The sequence below is a fragment of the Drosophila serrata genome, unplaced genomic scaffold (genome assembly GCF_035046125.1).
Source record: "Drosophila serrata isolate PLE 108 unplaced genomic scaffold, ASM3504612v1 contig_228, whole genome shotgun sequence".
Classification (NCBI taxonomy): Eukaryota; Metazoa; Arthropoda; class Insecta; order Diptera; family Drosophilidae; genus Drosophila; species Drosophila serrata.
Genome location: NW_028257126.1, coordinates 803,927 through 830,613, shown reverse-complemented (window position 1 = coordinate 830,613; position 26,687 = coordinate 803,927). Strand labels below are relative to the sequence as shown.

Here is a 26,687-nt window from a genome sequence, read left to right as displayed (position 1 = left end):
CATTTCCTTTTCGCTGTCCTGCCCGCTCGGCAAATGCTTTTTATGTCAAACTAATTTCGTTGCTCGTTTGCCTGGTGTTGTTTTAATTTGCGCAGCTAGCCAGAAACCCAGTTTCCGCCTCGGCTTAAGTTCGTTAGCCCAATTTGGGCAAATATTAATACATGGTTACAAAGAAACAGACACAGCCAGGAGCAAGAGGATACTTTGATGCTGGTGCTGATGTAGTTGTAGTCCTGCTGCTGCTGTTGCTGCTTCCCAGCCAGCGGCGTTAATAAAATTGAAAATTTTCGGTGCTGGGAGGCACAGGGCGCCCACATTCATTACGGCATTATTGTGCAAGAGGACCAAACCAGAAATATTAGATTTCCCCGAATTAAGTACACCACCAGAGGGGCATGGAGGCAGAGAGGCAGAGAGGCAGAGAGGATACACAACCACAGCTGTCATTGATGAAGATGTTGCTGTAACTGAGACTCCGACTCCGACGGAATCATGAAGTGGAAAGGAATCCGATGCTCAGCATCAGGGCAAGTCCGGTAGCCACTGGAATTGCCTCCAAATCCCGCGAACGTTTCAAAAGAAATGTCAGCTCACGGGAAAAGTTGGCCAGTCGAGGGAGGAGTCGCAGGAGTGCGGCCAAAGGCATTTAAGCTAAGCGGCTTAAAGTATCAGGGAGGCGGTCCAGGTGACAGGGCAGCTTGGCGGCAGTCTGCTTGCCATTACTCTAGCTCCTTTGGTCCCTTGGTCCTTTCCCTTTCCCTTTCCCTTGTCCCGTGTCACACAACAAATTAATTTGCTCTTTTCTCTTTGCTTTGTCGCTTACAGCTTTTCGGACGTAAAGGCCAGCAGCGCGGACCGCGAGTGCATTGCCCCAATCCTCCAGCGGAGGACAACACACACACATCCCTTCCGACATCTAGCAGGAGCCTCGCCCCTAGAGCGCTAGCCCAAAGATGGCGGCCTTCATAGCCAAGCAAATGGTTGGAAACCAATTAAGTGCCGTTAAAGGTAAGTCGAACATAGAGCCTCACCTTCACCCCCGAGAGCATTTTATTTTTGCCACTCGATCAATACACTGCGATATGTACGAACGTACATAGGTACGACGACGGGTATACATAATTCAAGATGCTGCGCAGCGGCAAAAAATTACCACACATGAAAGTGGCCAACGCTTCCACATACATAGATACACACCCCCACCCAAGGCCCAGGCTCGGGCCCAGAGCCAAAGCCAGTTCCTGTCCCTGTTGTGCCAAGTCCACCCCTTCTTCCAAACGCATTAGGTAATGTCACTGGTTGCCCTTTGTTGTTGCTGCTACTGCTGTTTAATCAGCGGCTGTGCAATGGCTCGGAAAATCATTGAATGCTTTTAAAAAAGGAGAGAATAGACCGGGGGCGAGAATATTTAAGTTGGAATGCTTATCAGCGGCCAACATGCGGAGCCTTTCTGGGCGGAAAAGCATTTACATAGGGAGCCATCGTTGCCGCTATATCCTATGTGCCACTAAATATTTTCCAAGGCGCCCCGTTCAATTTGCAAGCTCGCTGCAGCCGAGCTGAGCCAAGTTCGACACCATTACCAAGTTCTCTTATCGAACGCAAAAATTCTGCACGAATGCGCAGGGAAGTGGCTCCAGCAATTTGATACACTTAATTGTGCAGATTGATGTTGAATTTTCCACAGACTCCCGACTCCCGACTCCGGCCCAGGATCCACTAACCAGGATCCAGTCAGGCAGTGAGTGGGGGCAACTCAATCATTCCGCAGCCTGCCACCATATGCGCCCTGTTTGTCAGACTGCCAGCTGCGGTTCAATTCGAGATTGCGGTTGGTACGGTCGGCCATGGCCATTAGGCTGTCAAGTCTGGCAGTGACGTGGGCTTGCCACGTTCGTGGAACATGAAAACGCTATTAGCATGGGCATAAAATTCGAAAAACCAAATCAAATCACACAGATGTAGTTGCGTGTGTCCTTATATACACACCAATTTGCGGCCAGGACCAAGATGCCAAGGCTCAGATACTTTTATCACTCACTCCTAATAGTTACTGACGTTGAATCAACAGTCGAAAGAATATTGCCAACTTGGGAACTGTGGGTCATATATGATATATAAGGAAAGGATAGAATTTTGTATGTACACATCCATTTTTATTTCGATTCTGACATATAAAGGACCTAGTTCAGTAATACTCTCTTCAGATGATACCTTTAAGGACTCCAATTCGATCCTCTCAAGGAATAAACATAAAAATTCTGCGCAAAACACCAATTTAGAGTCGAAAAATACTTCCCTTCGCTTTGCCTACAAATATATATTTTAGTGCTAAGTGCATGATGAATATTATTAGCAGCAATGTATTCTATGGTCCTTCTTGTTTTTGTATCCTTATGGAACAATTGTAGGACCCCTGGCGGCTACTTTCGGCGCTCAATGATGCAGCAAGCCAGCCACTTAAAGTTCACCATAAAAATTCGCCTGAGTGATGGAGGCGAAATAAAATATCGCCATAAAAGCTATTGTCGGGGATGCTTACGCCACGCACAGCAATTGCTCAGCCATTTCTGAGTCCTGAGCTAAGTTTCCTTTATTTTTCCGCAGCTTCACATGCCAATTGTAGAGCATTCCATTGAAAATATATGTTTTGTGGCTCCTTCCTTCAGAAGGAGATGGGTGACTTGACTACTGGTTCAGTGGGTGGCAGTAAATGCGTTTCCAGTGTCAACCATGCGCTCGCAATCAGACAATTTATTTAAGCTTGCATTAGCCGTTATTACTATTGCCTGTCTTACTTAAGGATAACTTATGGATTTCTTGTATCTGCTTGTTGGCCTCACAGAGCGGAGACAGTGCGAAATGACCAGGGCAGGCAAAGGGTTAGAAGCTTAGAGATAAAGTATTGCCCGAGTGTTGCATAACTTATTGTTTTATGTATCTCATAGGGGGGGAGACAAACCCTTCGCTAGCAGCATCACAAGTCAAGTCAATCTAGCCATATGCTAGTATTAAGTTTCTTACTTTTAACTATACTATAACTATATTTATATTTACTTTATTTTTCTTTTACAGGTAAGCGTTCGTGAAAAATACCTTCTGAATGCCTTATAACTATGAAAGTGCGTAAGTCGATATCATCCCCACAACCACTCTTCCACATACATCCTTACATATATAGAGATCTAATCCTTATTCAAGTTATACAAGAATGTAATATTATTTAGAGCGAAGCATTGTTCTTATGGCACTTCCTGTTTAGTTTAACGTTCACTGCTTTAGTTTCGGTTTTGAATGGTGACCCAGGACTTGTTGATTGGCAAAAAGCATGAAAAGTTGATTTAAATTTTTAAATAGTTACCTCCATAGACCCGTTCAAGATTGAAGCTTCGACAAAGGTTAATATAAAATGTATTTTGTTAAAATAACTTGACTTACGCTTAGCCTTGCACACCTCAAATATTTAATTACACCAATAAGGCTTCGATTTTGTTGAGCCTCGAAATTTTGCGAGTGCTATAATATATCCTTCATATTCCACATTAACCTGCAAAGATATCAAATTTAGAATGATGACATTTAATTATTATTTGTTAACATAAATCAGGGATGTAATGAAAATCGTTTTATAACAAGAAATTGATCTTAGATTCGATTTTTATCGATTGAATAAACTCTACCTTTCGAAGTATTTAAATTTATATTCAAGAAGGTATAATTTCTAAACCTCAACCAAATTCTTGATCTTAATATATTTGTTTTTTTTTAATGAAATTAACAATGTTATTAAAAAGAGAATGCTTTTAAAAGCAAGAAGCTTTGATTTTATTTAACCTTTCAATTCCGGAGTTCCTGAATCAAACATCCAATAACTACTTATATCTATACAGTTATCGTAATATATATTTCGTAATCTAAGTACACACAGATCATACGACATTAATCCCTCCAAAAGAAAGTCCTTTCCTAGATACCCGCTGGAAGTAAAACAGAATAAATATATTTGCTCATTTGTCCAATGCCTTCACAGCCGAACTTTACCTCATTGTAAAACACACACGAACACACAAAAGCTTGACAAACACACACCACACACACACACCGAACACGGAACACAACACACAAACGACTCCCAAGTGCACAGTAATCTGTGGAACACTTCGGCTGCCCACACTCTGCTCCACAGCTCCTCCGGTCCACAGCTCCTCCGCTCCGGTCCTATTTCCCAGAGCCCATCCTGACCGTCCCAGCTCACTTTAGCACCCTTGCCAAAGACAGACACTGCCAGCAGAAAATACATGAACACGAGTACAAAAACACCACGAACAAGCCAGCAACAGCAACAAAAGCCAAACAATGAACACAGCAGCTGCCATCGCACCGATAAAAAGCATACACAAGCAACACAATTCAATTTCTTCTATTACAATTTCTTCCTGACTACCAACCCAGCCGCGTCTGTCTTTCCGCTTTTTATTTACCACTCATACTTACATAACGTATACATTCGAGAATGCCACGCCCTCGTCCCAGCCCGATCCTCGTGCACTCATGACCCCGAATCCGTGCCCCCGACCAGCTTGGTAAATTGGAAATTCGAAACCTTAAATAACCCAAAAGAAGGACTGGCCTTCTGGCTAGTCCTGCAGCTCCTCCGAGAATGCTCAGGCGTCCCCCCTAACATCCCCAGCAATCTGTCAACCGGCTCATCAGCTACCTTTTCTACTTATTCAACTTCTTTTATGATTATGATACTTATGATATACCTATGATACCTATGCCATAATTTTACTCATACACAACTCTTGCAACTTGCAACTTGCAACTCCGAATCGCAATTCATAAAGCGTCGCCGCAAACCGCTTAAAACAAACAGATAGTGTAATATTAATGGAACTTTTCCTCTACTCCCCCTGATAACACGCTCGACAGATGCCGCAGGCGGTAATTTCTCAATTTATCGTACTTTTTTATACACCTAATACATAGTTCCATACCCTATATCTCGTTTGACTAACGTTGATGCTGATGCCGTAGTGATTTCACATTGGACATCCATTTCCCACTAGAAACAGTATCAGATTGATGGCATTTCTTCTGTATTCGATATTCGTAGACCAAATTCCAAATTTGAATCTTCATCAAATTCTAATTCAGATTCAGCATCAGCTTTCGAAATCATAAATAGTAGGGGCTGCCCGCTCAGCCACTTTATAAGTTTCAGTTTTCCATAGTTTGGCACACCACCACGCTGAGACCTCCCATAATAGTTCGCAAAAGCACGCCTTTGGAAAAAATAATTTAACGAACAGCAATTAATAAAGTTGCAACAATGCAAAGCTTTTCATTTTTCATTGCATATACGCAAAAGTTTTAAAGAATAATTTAGCATGAGGAAGAATTCTGTATAAAAGATAATTACATAGAGAGAATATAGAGATACTATTTGACTTTAGAAGAAAACTCGCGTCTAAAACTTTTGTTCCATCATTGAATACTTCTGGTTTCAGAATAACTCGAAATACTAATTTCCTATAAAAAGTTCTTATATCGAAGTAATGTTCAAAGTTTTAAAAATTAACATAATGAACTCTGACTTTTTATTTTTATCAAAAGAAACCTTAAATATCGGGCTACTTATAGCTTGAAATAATTTAAGCATTGACATTTTTGTATGCGAAAACCGATTTTAAATCGATAAATATCGATTTATTTCTTGCTTTAGTTACTATACCTTATTTAATTTTAAGAAAGACAAGAGCTTGGAAAGTCAAGTAATACTCGTAAAATATATGTTTTGCAAGAGTAACGATCACAAAAGTATGATAGCTTTATTTTTATCGATAAACAAAGGAATCCAAAAATGATGGGACATAAGTTTAAATATGACTTTAATCGAGATTAGCCTGAATTAATCGTGGGCTTTACGCGTTGCCCTGTGTTATAGATTGGCAATATTATTTCTACACGAGACTTATTCTAAATAGTTACCGCATATGTTGAGTTCATTTTCTGGAAACATGAAACATTTAGTATACAGTACAACAAAATTTATAGAACTCTGTTATCTGATTTCATTACGACACTGAAACGTTAGCCACAATGACAAGCCTTTTTTCTTTGGTTCAATACAGTAAATACTATTTGAAACGTTACATTTGAAAATTTTTTGATTTCTGCCAAACTTGTTCCTTTAAAATGCTTATTTATCTACTTCTACTTCTTCTACTACTACTCTACTATCGAACTACTTCTACTACTACTGCCTATGTACTACTTAAACAAATATGGAACCATACTAACTACAAAACTACTTACATCTTCTACTATTCTACTATAACTACTCTAACTACAACTCAACTACAACCTATATACTACGAATTTACAATGAGGTAAAGTATACGTATTAAGTATCTATACTAAAAATAACAAAACAGTGTATACTTCGTCGACAACACCAAATACAACAACAGAAACAACATGAAATAAGAAGCAGGAGAATACCAATCGCCAAATCGAAATCTATTTCTTAATATACACGTACACACACTATACTGTACTATACTATATGTAATATCCCGGGGTGTCCCCCCCAAGTATGTCTGTCAACAACACAAGTGCCGCTATGTACCGAATCCCTTAGAAAAGAATGTCCCTCGAACAACACCATAATACACCATGCCACACACACCGGTGGATGTGTGTGCATCCGTATCGATAAGCAGACATTTTGACACATATGACGACTGCGAACAGGAGACAAGAAGACAAGACACCAGCAGGTGGAGGAGCAGAAGCGACCCACGCAGCTCTTTGGTGGTAAATCAGGCAAATATAGCCAAAGTTTGCTGTTTTTTTCAATTGTCTGTCGGGCACGTGCGACACCTTGCCGTCCTTATCCACCTTTGGGTCTTCGGGCGGGAGGGCTAAACAACAACAGGTGATAATCGCGTTATGTATGCCATCTGTGGCTCTGAAATGTAGATATTTCAGACTCTGGAAGCGTTAATTCACGCATTGTCGAGGTGGGTGATATGCTGGTTGAACTTGGCATAAATTATGTATATTAAAAATTCCTTAAATACCCCCGAGAGCCGGAGCACAATACTGAAATATTTCCATGCAGTTGCCCGACTTTCAGCCGATGCTCAGTTGTGCATTTTTGACAAATTTTCCCGTTTTGCTGGCATGACGTCGCATTCCTGACGTGCCAGGCCAAGGGTCCTGCCAGTGGGTTGGGGGGAAAGAGGAGTGTTTTTGGGTTGTGGACAACGCTTACAACTAATTGCTGGCCCTACACACATGCAGACTTATGGTACATAGCATACATACGTACATACAAAAGAGTCAGTCGTGTGCAGCCGGTGAAATGTCAACGGGATATCCCTATTCCGCACCGAATCCCCTTTGCGCTATCCGAGCTTCCGTTCTCGTGAAGAGCCGTAAGCCGTCAGTCGTCCTCAGCCAAGATAGTCAGGACAGTCAAAGGCGCAGCAAGGACATAATTTCAACACTTGCACACGCCTTCGCCTCCTTACTTACGTTAACCCATCCGGACATCCCACACGGAAAGAAAAGTGCTTCTGATATGATGATGTTCGTAAAGCGACACTCATTTTTTATGGAATGAGTTCTCCCAAGACTCGCAATCAAATCAACTTCTTGCTGACTTTGAGGTTTAGTCTGCTGACCTTATCCACATTATTTTAAGGGGTCTAATATGCTTAAAAAAAAGACAAGACAATTTCCTTAATCAGTACTTTTTTACTGGCTGACTCAAGGCATTGCCGGGTTATATAGTTGTTCTATTAAATCCTATCTAGGCAGAGAAAATGAACGAGAAAATAATAACTTCGCTTAAGTACTTACTGCTAATGAAGTAGAAAAGAGCACAGTCCTCTGGCTCCATGGAATACATTAGCTCCCTTTTGGGATTCGAACCTACCACGGACTAATAACTAAGCCAAAATGATGAGCAACTGAATACCGTTCAATTCTATATCGAGTTCCTTCTCCTTGAAGAGTAAAATAGGACAAAGGACTCGAGTGTGGCCATAAGTAAATATCGGGCTTTTGAGGCTGTTAAAATGTAAATGACAGAATATATATGGGGTAGTGGGCTGGGTTGCTATTAGCGACTATGGCAATGAAAATATTGGAAAGGGGAGGGCACTAAACCAGCCGTTCCATAGAAGACTCACGTACTCGTCACACACATGACCGAGCGAGGACGGAGCACTTCCTCCTTTTAGCCGGTCTTGCTGGCTGGGATGTCGTCCCTTTGACCCAGATGCGTACAGGATGCGTGGTGGCGGTTTCAAGGGTCCAACGGAGCTCAGCGAGCCTGAACCGGATTAAGCAAGAAAATAATTTGCCGTTCGTGCCTTTTCACCTACTCCTGGCACAAAAAAATTACGCTGCCTGGAGACGAGGGCACAAAAGGGGGCGTCGCAGAACACTTGACACAAATGAGCGAAGCTTCCTCTCCATTTCCCGTCTCAAAGGGGGGAATGCGACTCGGCTTGGGCACAATAAAAATGTAAATGGAACTCTAATGTAGTATTCCTCGGCAAGCGTGTATTAAGTCGAATAAATGTCACCCGGCCTGGGCCAGCATCCTCAGCATCCTCATCCGCATTTGGTCGGGGCTTAACTCTGCACTTATAGCTGTGGATAAGACAATTACGCTGGCTCCGTAGTTTCTCCTTCGACTTGGGCGCGTTCCATTTGCGCCCTGACTCCGCCACAGCCACAGCCACATTCACATCCTCATCTCCTCATCATTGGGATTCGCTAACGTGTTGGTATTCAAAATAGCAGTCGAAGCAATAAAACGCACTCTACGGCTTAGGGCAGCCGGAGAGCGCCAGCTCGTATATCAGACTTATGACTTGTGCCAAACAATTTGGGATGGATGTATTGTGGATGAAGGCACGCAGAGCGGCTGCCTCATCCATCTCTCATCCCTTGGCCCGATCCGAGGGGCCCCGGAGTAACCCCAGTCACTCGTGGCAGATAGGTATTAAGTACCCTCATTTCGCCCACGACACGCAGTGAAAAGTAAAGCTTTTAACGGCAAGGCAAGGAAAAAAGTGAACGAAATGAATAAAATGAATGAAGGAGGGAAGCCCCAAGAACCAACAACCAATTTGTACGGTCAGGACGGATTGGACTGGACTGGACTGGCTGGATTTTTCGGGCTGTCAGGAACATTTCTCATGCAAATTGAAAGCCTTCGCAGCCTTAAAGGGCCATCAATGGCGTCTCCCCCGCTAACGGGTTGTCCGTTTCCATTAGTGGGATGGCCATAGAGAATGAATGGCGGAGACCGAAGAATGCCAAGCCGAAGAAATGTGTCTTGCCCTGCTCCAGCGGTGTTAATTATGTTGGCATGATAATTGCATTACAATAGGCTTGATTAGTTTTTAATTGAATTGTGCACTTATTCAGGGAGTCAATCCTGTGAGAATCTGCAACCGGACTTTTAAAGAGGTTTTCGCTTCCTTAACTTCTGGCCACTCGCAGTCATAGCTTTGTGTGTACCGCCACAGGAAAAAGGGGGCCAAGGGCCGAACGATGGGCGAAGTTCGTAGAGTTCATAAAGCAAATTACGAAAGCCCCATAAAAGTGAATCTCCGCCGGCTCTTCCCAGCTCCTGCTGTTACTTCCGCTCGAGGTGCGGCAGTGGCCATCCATTTGACACCATTTCCCCGAAATCAATTTATATTATAAAATACTTTGACTAATTTATGAAAACAATAAATGCGTCTGCAAATCAAGTCACAGTCACCCTAAAAAGTTCATTCACAAAGCTATTCAGCAAATTGATGACTATAAATTCAATTTAATGTGCGTTGCCTTTTCGCACACCCAAAGAGAAGGATGGCTTCAGCGACAGAGAGAGAGAGAGAGCAGCAGAGCAAAGTGTGGTCATCCCCCGAGGACGACGACGACGACGACGACGACGGATGTGCTCAAGAGCAGCGAGGAGCTCTTCGTGGAATTTGTGCGTTTGCGCTGATCCTGATGCTGACGCTGTCCTGGCGCTGCTGCTGCTGCCGAGTGCGATGCCAAAGGGATGCCAGTTGGAGCGAGCGGAAGAGCAGGATGGCGCTTGCCAGAAGCGGAATCGGAATCAGAGCCGCCGGAATCGGACTCAAAATCCTCTGGGACCCTGCGCAGGCGCTGGCTATCCGCTATTTGCAGGGATGCTGAAATCTCGACGCGGTCCAGCGACGCTGGCTGCGACCGCGACCGCGACTGTGACTGCGACTGTGGCAGCCTGCACGGCGGCAGGACATAAAAGGCCAGGCCAGTGCTGGCAGCACTCCTACTCCGAGTTCGCACTCCTGCGCCTCCAGTTCGCTCCGCTCGCTCGTTCCGCCCGTGGGACACACTGCATCTCTCGAACTGGCTTCCTTCTGCGCTCAGTTCGTGCGCGCTCGTGGTCGCGTTCGCACTGCACTTCGGGGCAGTCGCTGTGAATCGATTGGGATAGCCATGGCAACCGTGACACCACCAGCAGCAGGGCCAGCACCACCACCACCTCCTCGGCAGTGTGTCAGAGGTGCAGCTCCTGCCCGTCGTCGCTGGCGGCGCAGTAGCAGCAGCAGCAATAGCAGCAACAGCAGCAGCAGCTGCGGCCAGTAGTGACAGCATCGGCTCCGGCAACGGTTGCATCCACTCGCTCGACGCGGAGACCAGAAGAAGGCTCGACAACGGACAGATAGCAGCGGCTGAGGGCGCCCCGAAATCATGAATTTCATTGGTACGCTTTCGCAGAGAGCTGAAGAAGCCTTGCAAGAGTCTTCCAGTCTTCTTGGCCTAGACCCGCAACGCTCTTTTCTCGATTTTCTATTTCCGGTTGCGGATCTATTGATTTCTGCCACCTCTATCTGAACAAAACACTGCCACAACTACAACTACAACTCAACTCAACTACTACTACAACTCCTCCTCAACTCTGACACTCTTACCGATTCTTCTCTGTCCCATGTAAGTCTTTGCAAGCGAATTTCATTTTATTTTACACCTGACACGCGCTCGTGCGTATACGTAATCTATCCGTAAGCATATGCTGGCCCACTGCAACTGACACTGCACTTTGCAGTGGCAGCCGCAACTGGGCCGAGAAAAATCAATCGAAGTGGGGGTTGCAGGCCGCGCTTATCGATTTTTAACCAACAGCAGCGGCAGTAGCAGCAGCAGCGGGGAATTCAAGGTCCGAAACAGCCCCGTTCTTGGCCAAATCTAGAGCGGATTGCAGGGCGGCTGCTCCAGTTGAGGGAGAAGGGTGTCGCCTGGACTGCACTGGAACGCTTCGGCAAAGTCGCGTGAGTTGCGGAGCAGAACATGAGTTAGTTGCCGCTTGCGTTCCTGCTGCAGTGAGCCCAACTGGGAGCGACAGTCCACAATCAGGCTGCCCACGAAGTAGAGCCTCTGCAGGGACATCTTGGCCCGTCCAACGGCCAGGAGTCCGTCGATCCTCTGCTGCAGAGCAGCTCGTGTCGGGTTGGCTAGCCACTGTTTGTAGCAACTGAGTGTCTGCTGCTGGGCCAACAGGCCGAGGAGCAAGTCGTTGGCATTCACCTGGCTGCCAGCGCACTCTTGGAAGGCACTGAATCTTCGCTCCGAGTCCTGGCTGCGCCACGCTCCTGGTGTCCTGGTGCTGCTCCCGGCGGCCACCAGGCTCCGCGAGAAGTACTCGCCCAGGAGCAGGTAGTTGAGCGGGGTGCTCAGGTTCTGCCTGCCTAGCAGGGCGTTGATGGTGGAGAAGACCTGGGCGTACTGACGCAGCTGCTGGGAGGACTGAGATGGCGGCTGGCGCCGGTTTTGGAAACGGCGCAGCTTCTCCAGATTGCGATAAAAGCTGCGCCGTCCCAGCACAATGTCGTGGTAAGCGGCGTCCAGTCGTTCGTCTCCATTGAGGGTCAGGTGCATGACGTGGCCCAGGAACTGTTTTGAGCTCTGCTGCGAGATCTCGTCGATCCAGACACTGCCGGCCAGCTGCTCCGTGTAGGCCTTGCCCAGAGCTGAGTACATCTTGGTTAGTTCCACTCGATCCGCAGTGAGTCGCTGCACGACGTGGGCGTAGACGTCACCGGCATAGGTCTCCGCCAGCTGATGGCAGTCCGTGTCCACGATGTCTGCAATAGGGATATCGTTTTAGATCAATCTCAAAGGGGTATTCTGCTGTAGCCTTCTTTCTCACCCATCAAATAGTCCGTCCACATCCAATTGAGCAGCCGGTGCATGCTGGTATTCTGAAGTAGCAGGAAGTAGTCTACCATTCGGGGCAACTGCTTGACCACGATCGTGTCACTGGCCTGTGGCGCCTTGCCGCCCAGCAGCTTCCTGAAATATCCATCCCAGTTCAGACCACCCAGGGAGGCGTGTCCGAAGGCGCTGCGCTTGAAGTTGCCGTAGGTAAACTGCACCTGATCCTCTATGTGTTCCGACTTGACAATGTCCCGCCGACTCCGCTCCAGGCTGAGCACCTCGAGGGCGGCCACGTGGGCGCGGCTCTGCTCGATCCCGAAGAGCTTAAAGACCTCGCCCACGCGCTGCTCGAACTTCCGTAGAGTGTGACGCCGCGTCAGGTCGGGCTGTAGGATGAACTGCCTCTTGTTGGACTGCATGCCCACCACTGTCTCGAAGAAATAGGATGCCCCTACTTCATGGAAGTGACCAAGCAGCCCCAGCCAGTTCAGAGTCTGGTTATTCCGCTGAGTGGCATTCATCCTGACCATCTCCAAGGCCGGCCAGCCACCGCTTAGCCGGAAGAGCTGGGAACTTTTGAGGGCGTCAATGCCGCGTGCGCTTTCGCAGGACTTGAAGAAGTTAACCAATTGCAGTTCCATGTCCATTAGCTGTCCGTCATCTGCCTCTTTGAGGAAGCTCTGGAAGCGTTGCACTCCCGTCTGCGTGAGATTGGCGCTGCGGGAGCACACGTAGCCGTAGAAATCCTGACACGGCTGCTTGCTGGGGTCCAGATACTGTTCCAGCTTGTAGGAGAAGTGCAACAGGTCGTTCTCCACCCTGGCCAGGCTGTCCTGGCCCCAGGCGTGACCTGTCACCAGCAGGAGAAGCACCAATATCCTCGCCAGCATTGCAGGGAACGTACTGTTTCTCGGGCGACTTGCGTCGAAATGGTATTAATTATTTTCTCTGCTTGGGCCCTATTCAACTTGCACTTGGGAGGTCGGTGGTTCCACAAAGGTCACTCTGCTATGTTAATGAGCTGGCCCACTTCCGCCAAGCTGCACCAACTACTTTCTGCTACTGCGTCCGCTTCCAGACGGAGGCCCCAAGACACTGAACCGACGAGGCACAATCCCAACTAATCGCGTTCCCATTAGTTTCCCTGTCACTGGCAGTGGCACTGAAAAGAAAAACGGCTTGGGGCTGATAGTGATAACCCCGTTTGATGGGCGATAAAGTGTCGACCCGCGGGGCGGACTTGTAATCAAATGTGTCAAAATGTCAGGCTTTGGATGCGAGGACCGAAATCGGTCATGGCCGTGGCGTTTCTAATTAAATATTGACATGATGCGATGTGAATGCTGTGAAATAAGTTTAGATTTAGACTTCAGAGAGAGCTCTAGCTAACCTATTCCATTACCCTATTCCTTACGCAGGCGCTGTAGGAGGTGATGGTGGCGACGATGGCGACGACAAGGAAAAGGCAGAGGAGGAGGAGAGGGAGCGCCAGGAGGCCATTCGTGAGGCCGAAGAGCGGCGCAAGGAGAAGCACCGGAAAATGGAGGAGGAGCGCGAGAAGATGAGGCAGGACATTCGCGATAAGGTGAGTGGTGACCCGGAGATGCATATTCGTCAAGTGAGTGTCCAAATCGAAAGTTTTATGAGCTACGCCACGTTCCTGACGCAGTTCAAATTGACTCTAGTAGGGAGTCCTTTGTACGAGCGACTCCCTAACGGAGTCAGATTGAATTACCAAGGAGAGAGACAACAGTGAGATGCCAACAAGTGTTAGATGATAAGCCCTATGATGGCCTTGTCCATTTCGGATGAATCTAATCAACTAATCCACCCAATCTCCCATTAGTACAACATCAAGAAGAAGGAGGAAATCGTCGAGGCGGCCCCACAGGAAGAACCCAATCCTCTGATGAGGAAAAAGAAGACGCCGGAGGAACTCGCCGCCGAAGCGGAGCAGGAGGAGCTCGACGATTTTACAAGTAAGTTATCGCTGTCATTGCTGTGATTGCTCCTAACTATAGCGCTCAGCTACTGGCATCTATCTACTGCTAATCGAGTCCACCGATTGGGCGCCATTTAGAGTGTAACTGTACCAGATTTTCAGTTGGTTTCCTTTTCGTTTCCTTTGTACTACTACTACTTACTGCCCCCTAGAGCCGGGCAGTACTTACTAAAACATATATTTTTGACTAACAACTAAACCAAGAAAACAAAAAGAAAACCGAATAAACTGCAAAACTAAATAATCAACGGCGCCCGAAAAGTAGTAACTGTGTTTATGTTTGTGCATCCGTGTATTCCTCGTGTCTACGTGCCAACCAGCTCTATCCAATCTGACTTTCTCAGCAGCTAACCATCTATCTATCTACGCTATCTGTCTGTATCTGTATCTGTATCTACATATATCTATATCTATTTCTATGCCCATGCCCTGTTTCCTGTGCGTGTAATGTGAACTAACCTATATGCAAACACCTAGACTAACTTTAACTTTACAGCCAACTTAAACACAAATGCTAACTCTAACTGCAACCCTGCTATCTACTATCTTCTAACTACTCTCTGATATCTGTCCAAGATCTAAACTTCAACTGTAATGCAACGACGAATATATTAACTCTGTCGATTACTCAAGTACATTTATAACAAGCGTGCACTCATTCGCTCATTTCCTTTGATTCCGTTACTAAACCTAAGTTGGGAATATGCCAGTGCCCCAGGGCGCTGTTAGGGGTTTCCATTTAATTTCATTAATTCTTTGCCAGTATTTTCCGTTTCCTTTCATTTTTTATTTACGACTGTTTTGGGTAACAACTCCTCAATGATTATAAATTGGTGTTAGCAGACGAACTACTTGTATACTTAGGTTCATTGTCATTGTCAATAAATTAGACTAAGGTAAGTGCGACTATTCGTAAAATCGTATTCGTTTTCCTTTTGTGTGGTAATCTTGTAATAAATTGTATTCATGAACTACTCTCTACCTTCTCTCCACCACCAAAAACAAAACAACAACCATTTTCAATAACTCTCGTTCTCTTCTTCTCTCCAAAAGAAAACCCCTCTTGTAACCTGTAAATGTAAAGTCTGTAAAATTTGTAAAATAGTCGGTACTACAAGAGACCTTTCAACACCAGCAGCTGTACGGCTCTTACACAAATCAAGACATAGTAGTTATGGTGAAAAACCTAGTTCCGAGTGAGGAAAAAATACATTAGGTTAGAACAGATAGATATCTAAATGGGGATTGGGTTCCTAAGATTACGTTTCGAATGATTTTCCATATATGTATGTATGTATTTTTTTAATTACAAACTCACATCAAACTCACCCACTGCACCTTTATTTACAACTAGCGCCTATGATTAACCACATGATAATATAAACACTAGAACATAAAACTGTGCTTGTGTGCTCAACTGAAACTAATCACTCATATAATAAAGTATTTATATATCTGTGAACTCTTAACTAAACAACAACCAAACTAAGTAATATATGCCTAAATGGACGAAGAACAATTACAGAACTTTTTCCCTCTCGTTTACTCTTTCCTTTCCATGTGTGTACTATATGTATTTTACACACAATACTGAACGACGTATGTAAAATATATATATTGCACATGTACTGCATATGTATGTGTATTTCTTCAGCACTGAACTCTACATCTTTGCCATCTTGCTATCCCTGTCACTCTCTACTCATGATCTACTAACTCTAACTATATCTCTAAGGCTGACTTTAACAGTGACGTTTACTATTGTTTTACCGACTGTTAAACCGACTTAGACTCGACTAGAAACATATTTATAATTGTTTAACCAGTATGATTTTCACGATACGAACATAGGACCGCGACTGTTGTGTTGTTCCACCTGCATATTTTACATTAAAGCTACATACAGTTACAGTAACAGCTACAGTAACAGCTACAATTACAGTTAAAGCTACAGTAGACAAATTAAAGTACATGAGCGTCCATAAAAATACATATACATACCAGTTTACATGCCTAACATTTGTAGTCTACTCTACAAAATATGCTTATTTATTGCTGTTTCCATACTCAATTTCTTTTACAGAACTGAAAAATCAAATAGAAACGCAAGTAAATGAGCTAAAAACTCAAATAGAGGGAAAATGTGTCATGCAGTGATATGTCAGTCATCGTAATATGAAAAATAATAACGAAAAACACATATAATACAAAACAAAACCAAACAAAACAATAACAAATAATACAACATAACCAATAAAAGCAAATATTTAACTCGACTTAAAATTGAATATCTGTTAATAAGCGATCTGTTAAGTTATATCATTGGAACAAACCATAAAAAAGCGAATAAACCCAAAAAGCCTAACTAACTAACTTGCTGTAACCCCGCAGTAATAATTCGGAAAGAAAAAAAACACCTGTCGGTTCTACTTAATATTTCGTGAAGTCTATAAAACTGAATAATCCCGAGGAATAATGACAACCTTAAAACCCGATAATAATGAGAAGCAGATTTTCGAAATCTACATACATAAATGCGAACAGGACGGTGAACGTGAACTCCTAATGACATTTAGAGTAGCTAAAGCAAAAACACGCATTATTTAACAACAATGAAATCAACTATAGTAAACGCCTTTAATAATATTCAAATAACTTTGCTTCGACGATAATGTAATATACTCAATTCCAATATGCTATACACAAACGTTCTTTAGTTGATAACATACCAAAAAAAAATAATAATGAAACGACAAAAATAACAAAGAAAAGCGAATCTATCGTACGATGAGGTGCGAACCCAAATAGAAACAAATAATTATAGAACGAATAACTAACACGAAAGCAAAGAAAAACCAAACAAAAAGCGAAAAAAAAAAAAAAAAAATATTAAGCGTATGGTGCGACAGAGGAGGTTGCTGATTCATGTCGAACCATCGAAGTATGTTGCTGAAATCCCTTTGGACCCTAAATCCATCTAATTATATATCATTACGAGTATAGAGAGATTATGAATTAAATCGGCGAATATGTTGAAATTATCATTCCGAATATATATATACACATATATTTATTTGTATATATATATACACCCTGTGTACATATGTACATTGCGTAAATATGAGAATACACTTGCAAACCAATTGACTGCAGATACATTGAAATTATTGCTGATTTACCACTGACCTTTTACCGAAAGCCACAAATTGAAAAGGATTTACGCTTCAGTTAGAGTTTGCTTTTGAAAATTAATTCAAGATTCAAGACAAAACATCTTTAACAGCTGTTACATTTTGTTTCTTTCCTATACAAAAAACTACAAACTACAACATACCCACACTACAATTGAGAATTTCAAACTCTTTGAGATAGTAACTGATCTCTCTGATTGATGCTTCTGAAATGTAAGTAAACAAGCTAACTATTTACCTTTACGAAAATATATATCTATACTATACGTGGGCTTCAGTTTCATTTTCCATTTATTTGAGACATTGAGTTTTTGGTTAAGTCACGGCTATTCCGTAGGGTACATTGTACAACAATATTTTAAAGATAAATACATATAAATACTAACCGTAGTCGAAGGAAATAGCTTATAAGAAGAGACGCTAGGCAGTTCTAGAGCATAATGCTGTGATACATTTTAGCATACATTTTTCACCAATAAGCGCACACACTGGGCGAGTCCCAGGACCCAGAGCCCAAAACCCAGAACCCACAATCCAGAATCCTTAGAGAAGCTGGAACAGAACAGAACTAAAACATGCATGCAATTTGGAAAACTCAAACTAAGGCAAAACCAATGCATACAACACAAGTGTATATAAGTACTGTCCATCGAAATACCCTTTACAATGCCAGGTCGCCCACCGGCCTGTATCTGTATCTGAATCCGTTCGAAGTGTCCGCTTGCGAAGGGTAGGTACTCCTGTTGACATCCCGACCATTGCCATACATACATACATTTTCGCCATAAAGAGCCGTGCCACCAAAATTGTACATACATATACCGAGTCCTGCTGCCAGGACACACTGAAAGCAATATCGTATGCATGGATGTTCGTACATAGGAGCGAGCCGTCCCCGTTTTGTAAATCGAGCCCCATTTCCCTTGCCTTTCCGCCACGAACGACTGACTGCAAGGCATTTGCTATTACCTACTAGGTTTCGATGAAGTGCGATCTCTATCTCAGCAATGTTCCAGCAATGGACTTCTGTTTTTTATTCGATTTGCGACGTGAACGGCTCGCTTGTGTGTTATCAATATTAACACACACGCATATTTACTCGTATATATAATCACTCGAATATACACAACAAGTAATTACTGTGCCACATACAATGCCCTCTCCCTGATTGTGATCGTTCTGGTCTACCTTATGGCGGCAATCGGCCAATTACCAAAATAGAGTCACAGATACAAGGCGTTTTGCATCTTAATTGCCTTTGTTGTTATCCTATGGGCTAATATCATTTAAATGACAAGTGGGAAAGGACATTTGTGCTCCGGCCGTGTCCGGAATTAGAGCGATAGAAAGTCACTATATATTAATCATACAAGTATACCAATCTAACTATACATATATAAGAATAAATGTTTTAATTACACTGCATTCTATATATATAAATATCTCTCTCTTTCTTTCTCTGGTGTCTCTCTCTTTCTCTTTCTCTTCTTTTGATTTACAACACTCTCTCTCTCTCTTTTTTAAATCTTTAATCTGCGCCACCTCTCTACTCTGCCTCAAATTCTATATCTGAAAAAACAACAACAACAACAACTTGAACAACATTTGCAAGAACACGAAACAACAACCAACTATTATAACAACTCCAACAACAACTCTACAAAATTCTTCACAACAACAACTACTACTACAACAACGACTTGATGATCCCTCTCTCAGACATATACTCTCGGTGTTTTTATAACTGATATAATATCATCCAGAACCAGAACAAAAGCACAAGAAACGCCTACAGCCTACAGTACAAGAACAACAACAACAACAACAGCCACATCTACAACAGAAGTATCTAAAAATATGTATTATACGAGATGAACAACTACAACAATCCAAGTAAAAACAACAACAAAACGACATGCAAGAAACAGCATCCATCGCAAAGTTCTCTACCATATTTCTGAAAGTTGTGAACCCATTAACCCATAAATATACTTACACCAACATATAGAGTCACATGCATTTAAATAGCTAAATATATATGGTGTTGTAAATGCTTTAAAATATATGTGTACAGAACCAAATAAATACCAAAGAATACATCAGAATTCAATAAGTTGCGAGATATATCAAAATGCAGAATATTATGTGTAACTTAGATTCAAGCCAGCATCATATCCATTCAAAATTGTTTAAAATAAAACCAAACCAACTAGCATCAAAACCGTCAGTTCAAGTTCAAGCTCTTCGCTGTCTCATAATCTTCTCAGACACTTTGCTGTCTCAATTTTTAAACTCCTTCTTATATGCATATCGGCAAGACAGCAATAAAGTTGTACGGCTCAACGCCTCTCTCTGTCAATCTAATAAAGCAATCCTCTAGTGCCCCCTCGCTCCATAGGAAGTTAGGAACGATAACGATTGAACTAAATGAATGAAATGAAGAATGCCTTAACGTGGCTCAGACCATACGACGACGACTAGACGACTAGACCAGTCAGTCTCCGATGCGTGAGCAAATATATGATGATATGATGATAGTATATGATGGTGATCCTACTACCACAGGGAATGGAACTTACAATCCCTAACTCTACTAGCTTTGTTTCTCTACTATCGCACTCCTATTCCAGAATCGGAATCCGTATATCTCCTATAGCTAGAGCTATGATACTTTCAAAACTCAAATCCCAAACTATCAGATCTTTACAGTAATGGCTTTCTAAATACTTATAGAGAATGTTTACCTAGATTCTACTACTATATCTATATTGCGTTTTTCTCTCAGATACTTATATGATGTTAAAGGTGACTTTGATTGTTTATAATATATTGAATAAACATTAACAAACAAAAACAAAAAACAAAAAAAAAACAACAAGGAAACCAAACAAAAACCAACAACAACAAACTTGAAATATATTCTTCAATCATAACCGAGTTTTTAACGTAATCATAAATGTTCAAAATGTTAAATGGTTCAGCCGATGTTATTTTTATTTGAAATCTGTTAATATTGTGTTATCGTTAATATTATAGTTATGATAATGTAATTATATGTATATCAGAAAGTTCACAAGAAACCACAGATAATTACACAATATTATCTATATGTATATGTATATGTGTAACTTAATAGGGAAATGAATTTAAAGAGAAACAACAGACAAAATTTATAAAGAATAATGTTGAAAAGAATACCATTCAAGTCATTATTAGATGTGAAAGACGTTCTATACACACCAGAAGAATAAACAAAAAAAAAAAACAAAAACAGAAAATAAAACAAAAACAAAAAACTTAAGACAAGCGTTAATAGTTGATTAATTATATTGTTACTTTGAACATTTAATTAAAAACAAACAAATGAAGGTATAATAAAATGAAATATATATATGTATAAATATATATGAGAAAACACAACAATACATTTGGTTTTACTTCCCAGGCCTCATCTCCAGGTGTTACCATTACTTGTTACCCCACCACACACCCCAAATATGTATACATCGCCCCAGATATACACTCGACTCTCTCTGTCTCTACCTGCCTGATTTATCTGATATAGCGAACTTGATTTGGCATGACTGTTAGACTATGTTTTTATCTATGTGTACGTACCGCTCTTTCCGTCTATCCATGTGTACCTATCTGTCTGTCTTTATCGATCTGTCTGTCCACCTATGTATGTGTCTACCTCCGTCCCCTCCATGTGCCAGAACAATCCATACTACCAGACTACATGTACATCCATGAGTTTCCATATGCCGGAACTGCATACGTACTAACTGTATATCAAAGGGTCGAGGTGATACTGTCTATCGTTGTCTCTCCTGCAAGATCTATCTACATGTGTAAAGACCCTGTAAACATGTAAAAAAAAACATATTTTCACTGCTTCGAGTACGGCGAAGGTGAGTTGCCCATGTACATTGTACAATTGGAAACGTCAGCAGGTTAGGCATCAATGGAGAGTAAGTACTTGCATTCTTATCAAGTCAAACTTAGATTTTTCCTAGGCTAACCTTTTCCTTTGTGCACTGCATCACCGCAAAAGGTAGGTAATAGCGTTGCTTGTCTATTTCGTCCACACACACCGCCGCCACCCACATTCACATCCACACACATCGATATGCACGCACATCTACCACAAATTCACATCCCAAAAGACGACCAAGTTTAAGACCAAGGCGAATTGAAAAAAAAAAAATGAATTCCATTAGGGAATATATATATTGTAATCTTTGCTTAATCACTCAGAGGGAAAATACAAATCAAACTCAAAGAAATACCAACTTTCATTTCTATATATTCTTTCTACCCTTCTGTTTATCCTTTTTACGCAGTTTAACAGTCCATTTTGTAGGCAGTTTTACTAAGTTATTATTCAAGCCTTAATTACACTTGGTTTTCGTGCAAATTAACTGATTTCGTCTTGTTTGTATTTTCAGCCAAATTGAAAAAACGTCTTAGTGATGCTTTCAAAAATTGCCCATTGAGAAACTTGTTCTGAGCCACAGAACTTTCGGTTCTCTCCCAAAGATAAGAGTCGAAGCGGCGATTCGGTTTCGGTTTCAGATAACAGAGAATAAATACCGACTAGTTTTCGGTCTTCAACGTGCATTATTGCCTGCCAGCTCCTGCTCCACCCAAGACATTCCATTGGCGGCTTTAGCTATACTAACTTGAGTGCAAACTAGGTTTGCACCAAAACGATTCCTAGTTCCAGACAGGACACACGCACACACATTATACCCAATGATTAGCCCTATTGCCTATACATATTTATATTGTAACAACCCAACTACTGTACGACGATTTTACCGGGTCCCCTCTTTGAGAAAGTTGTAGACGAGCCCAAGAAGCGACGAGCAGCCGCATTTTAGTATTTAGCACGTTTGCAAAATGTTGGATATTTGAGTAGTGAAGGTAGACGACACCTTAGACATTTAAGTTGAACCCTAAGCAACGCACACGGACGGATGCGCCGATGCAGTGAAGCAGTTAGTTCCTTTGTACTCGAAGCGGAAACGGAAGGCGGAAGACCCACTTAGTTTGCATTAGAAGATAGCGGGAAAGCGTTTGCTGACGACTAGAAGGAATCATTAGTGAAACCAAATGTGAAATCAGATAAATCAACAACGACACTAGTTTAAATCGAATTAGAATAGCAAATTCGCCGCATACCAATATGTCTTTCAACCGTGTGCCCCTTTGGAGGGCACTCATTCAGAATAATTACGAACGCGTAAACACGTAGTAGATGATGGCTCAAAATGTTTTTGTTGTTTGCCAAAAATAATTCGTAAGATTTTCAAAGTACCTGAGAAATTCCACTGACCCTGCTGGAAGTATTAGGTTAAGGTTCTTCAAATTACATACATATATCACGCATTGCTGAGTGCAGACGACTTCTGATATACTTACAACGATATCTGCATGTTTCCTCCATATATTTCACATTTTCTTGAGAGTAACTACTACCTACCCTGCATACAGATACATATGTATTTCCGGAAGAATAAACTTAAACTATAGGTTTATCGGCCTGCCGATGCAATAATATCTTTTCCAATGCTGCTTGCTCGAAGCAACTTAAAACTAATTGTAGGTCCCAAAACCTCATTTAACGACGACTTACATTATTTTCAAAGATAGATGGCTTGGAAAAGATAGAGCACGTTTTTACGTCAATCATTTAAAGTATATAACAATCATATCTAAACCTAAAGGATTTCGTGTCTTAATTTTAAATATTACATGATTTTACAATTACAACTGAGGATAAAATTAAGATGATACTTCGAAAAAGAAAGGCAAAAGCAAAAACAAAAATAAAGACAAACAAAAAATAAACGAAAACAAAAGTAATTTTAGCCTAAGTATATATAATTTACATACCAACATGACCGACTGAAATTATTGTTAAAAGTTTTATGAACTATACTTGCATATATACATATATTGATATGATCAAGTAAAATAATAAATAAAGAAATATATATACAAGAAATTCATGATAATATATTAAAGTTTCTATACCCCTAATCAATCATAAATTTGCGATCCAGTATATACATGCGAACCTAACTATAAAAAATAAAATTATAGAGGATGAAATCAAATTTTAAAGAGATGCCATGACGAGCATTACCAAAGTCAAGTTAGTTATCTAGGATCATATACAAGTAAAGTGAATTCGATACAATAGTTTTGACATATGTACGCATCGTCACAATATTTACACCTATATATGTACATCATTGACAACTGCTCTCGCCGGGTCCTGGTCCCATCCAATCTGATGTTTCGGTTACAAGTGTGAAATTTAAAAGCAACAAGACTATTTTCAACCAAACGCTAAGCATATGTATATGGAACTCTTGCTAGAGTATGAGTTTTCGCCAAATCGAATTCATTAATGCCCTTACGTAAACCGAAAGCGAATAAATAATAGTTACCAGTCTAGAAATTTATCGGAGTTCAATTTAGCATTCTCGGATTTCGAAAGCTACGTTCGTAACGAATGCCTCTGTTACTTTCGAGCGAATATACAAACATACATATAACTTACAAATATGCCAAAGTTCTTGTACATGAATTAAAGGATATTCGCGAAAGCCAGTGCAAGTACGAGTATAGGATTGCCGTAGCGATTACCAGAGTATTGTACGAATTCTATACCGAATCGAATTGTATTGAATTGCATTGTAATATGTTGTATTGTATTTACTGTTGGATTGTATTTTAATATAGAAAGAGTTAATTTCCAATAAAGAGTTTTTAAATGCATTATGAAAACAGCGACGAAAGAGCCCTTTTATTTCTTTATTGCTTGGATTATGGCTGATCCTGATAGCCTCACGCATTTCAACTAAATTCTCAACATAGCCACCGCCTTTGCACCCACGCAAATCATTCTATGCACATATACACTAAAAGAAACTTGGACCCAGTGTCTCATATTATGACAGTTACTGCAAGGTCCTGCAACCATGATACCAGATGAATCAGATGAAACAGGGAATTTTAAAGCGGATATAAGTATGTTTTTGTGAGTATTTTGATTTAATTGATTAGTTTCTGTAATTATTTCTGACGCGTTGTATATTTTTTAGATTCTTTTCTACAGAATATAGCAGAAAAAAGGACAATTTTAAAATTACTTTACGGGCTTGGTATGTTTTACTTTCGTAATATTTGACTCCTCTTTTGACTTTCCGACGATAACTAGGTTTATTAAATATTCAAAGAAAGGACATCCGCTCAATGATATGTATGTATGTTTACTCATATTATACTAAGCTACAGGAATATGAACCTGAAAATGTTTAGATTTTGTTTTTAGTGCGCTACATTTCTCCCTAAATCTCAATAGATTTTGTTAATCAAAAACTGTAAATAAGGATTAAAAAGTTGAAGCACCCTGTGAAACTTATCAATTACTCCTGTTAATTTAAATAATTAAATACGCTTCTGTTAAAGTAACCCAATATTTCTTCCGGTGAACTCCATTGTATGACGCCTTTATTGGAATTTGGTAAAACTCTTCCTCAACATTTTACGCCGCTGTCGTTTTGCGAGCCCGCATTGTTTAGACATAAAATTCCAAAGTGTTTGGAATTCAGAGACTTCTCTGGGGCCTGATGACTATGCCAGGTCCTTCTCCCGTTCAGTTCACAAGGACCGTCAGTGTAGGCGCCGGCAGTCATCATATCAATAGACCCCAAAGATGGGAATGGGAATGGAGATGGGGATGCTGGTGGTGATGGTGGGATGGGTTGGGAGACCAGAAAACTTTCTTGGCAAATCAATACGGGAGAGTGTGCTGCTTGCAATTCCCATCGGACATATCTCGTTTAATTAAAAAAGTTCTCCGCTGTTTCGGAACAATTGATTCCAAAATGTACATCGTTGACATTCTATCGCATCCATCTCACTAAATGCCCTCTGCCTAGGAATTAACATGATCACACGGACCAGTGATTATAGCACTATATGTGACCCAAAAGGTTGAGCATTTCTCAGGAGAGCAGCATTAAATCAGCAGAAGATGGCATGGGCATGGAACTTATAAATAATGCAGCAAAGGGTTTTAATTATACAAACCCATCGGACGGACACGGACCTCGGACCCCACAACTCAACGGCCGAGCACTTTGCGGCCAGCCAAGTGTGAAGTACCGTGTTTATTAGCCCAAAACAAAGCAGCATCTCGCCAACGACTCCAGGAGTACGGCCCGCACACAGCCTCGCAGCCTTACAGCCTGCTGCTTCCCACAATTTCCAATTTAATTTAAGAGGAGTTGCCAGGATGGACACCCGGAGGCCAGGCTGTTCCCAGATAATCTGGAGGTAAACCTAATGAAATGCATTGTCAAATGAAATGGTAAAATTGACGACGTCCACTTTTTCCTGAAGTGGGCATTGACATTAAATCAGCAAACTAACTGCCACTAAACAAACAGAAGCACACGCACCCATCCCTTGCGCACAGGAAGTAGCTGCCTCTCCACTTGGAGACCTGACCGACCGACCGACCGACCGTCCTCCCACTCGCACTCTGCTCTCTCGATCTGAACTTAAAAGCACTTGTAACAAATTGAAATCATCTATCTTTTTGCATTCATTTGCACCCTTGCCATATCCATGCACACACACTCCATGGCACAGCAATTTTCAATTCACCTCACAGACTGTAAGAGGCTCATTTCGAAAGGGGTTTCAAACCCCCAGACTAACGCAGTAAGTGTTTAAGTGTGTCGTTTATATATACGCCCCAGAATTTGTAGTTTTTGATTAAATATTAAATATATACTTAGTTAGGTAAAGCATATTTTAAACAGTTTGATACTTATATAAAGTTATTGCTAAATCCCGCATTTTTAATTTTTAATCAACCGATTTTCATTTCACTTTAAACCCAATTACGTTTAAACTATCAAAAGACTTTGAAAATTAACAAAGCATTAGTTTAATTAAATATTTTTAAAAAAGTTCTGGTGCTCTAGAATAAAATCATGTTTGTAACCTTCTCTCTTGAAGAAGCCATAATTAAATAAGCAAAATGTGTATATTTCTCTAAGCTTTATACATTCCAGGAGAACCATAAATAATAAATATTGTGCAGTAAAATCTTTTCCAAGCCATTAATTCAAAGGATTACCTTAGCTATAAGACTTCTAAGACATTTGTGAAATATTTGAACAACTCGTGAATCGATCCGAATAAAACTTTTATAGATATTGGATAGGATAAAGAAAAAATGTATTTCTCAA

At 41.6% G+C, this 26,687-nt stretch overlaps 2 protein-coding genes across 29 annotated transcripts; one reads left to right on the top strand and one right to left on the bottom strand.

Annotated features, from left to right (window-relative positions):
- Positions 1–878: 878 nt before the first annotated feature.
- On the top strand, positions 879–24,210 carry cpx (synaptic transmission protein complexin). 28 transcript variants are annotated; one of them, XM_086829948.1, is made up of 6 exons: positions 879–1,008; positions 4,933–4,944; positions 13,647–13,804; positions 14,066–14,198; positions 16,305–17,625; positions 21,861–24,210. In XM_086829948.1, the coding sequence occupies exons 1-5, from the start codon at positions 954–956 to the stop codon at positions 16,376–16,378; spliced, it is 432 nt and encodes a 143-aa protein (XP_086686074.1). In that variant the 5' UTR covers positions 879–953; the 3' UTR covers positions 16,379–17,625; positions 21,861–24,210. The 28 variants fall into 28 exon arrangements, with proteins under 28 accessions (XP_086686074.1, XP_086686073.1, XP_086686072.1 ...); XM_086829947.1 differs by lacking the exon at positions 21,861–24,210 and adding an exon at positions 19,132–20,835; XM_086829946.1 differs by lacking the exon at positions 21,861–24,210 and adding an exon at positions 19,025–20,835.
- On the bottom strand, positions 11,003–13,601 carry Nepl11 (Neprilysin-like 11). The gene is made up of 2 exons (XM_020957382.2): positions 12,212–13,601; positions 11,003–12,146 (listed from the first exon to the last, which is right to left on the bottom strand). Exons 1-2 carry the CDS (start codon positions 13,107–13,109, stop codon positions 11,251–11,253), a joined length of 1,794 nt encoding a protein of 597 aa, XP_020813041.2. The 5' UTR covers positions 13,110–13,601; the 3' UTR covers positions 11,003–11,250.
- Positions 24,211–26,687: the final 2,477 nt, after the last annotated feature.

Bases quoted from the DNA above. Each gene is read 5' to 3' on its own strand.
- cpx (XM_086829948.1), top strand. From the start codon at position 954: ATGGCGGCCTTCATAGCCAAGCAAATGGTTGGAAACCAATTAAGTGCC. The intron at 13,805-14,065 runs GTGAGTGGTGAC...ATCTCCCATTAG, and splicing joins GGCAGGACATTCGCGATAAG to TACAACATCAAGAAGAAGGA. The intron at 14,199-16,304 runs GTAAGTTATCGC...TTTCTTTTACAG, and splicing joins GGAGCTCGACGATTTTACAA to AACTGAAAAATCAAATAGAA.
- Nepl11 (XM_020957382.2), bottom strand. From the start codon at position 13,109: ATGCTGGCGAGGATATTGGTGCTTCTCCTGCTGGTGACAGGTCACGCC. The intron at 12,147-12,211 runs GTGAGAAAGAAG...TCCCTATTGCAG, and splicing joins GTGGACGGACTATTTGATGG to ACATCGTGGACACGGACTGC.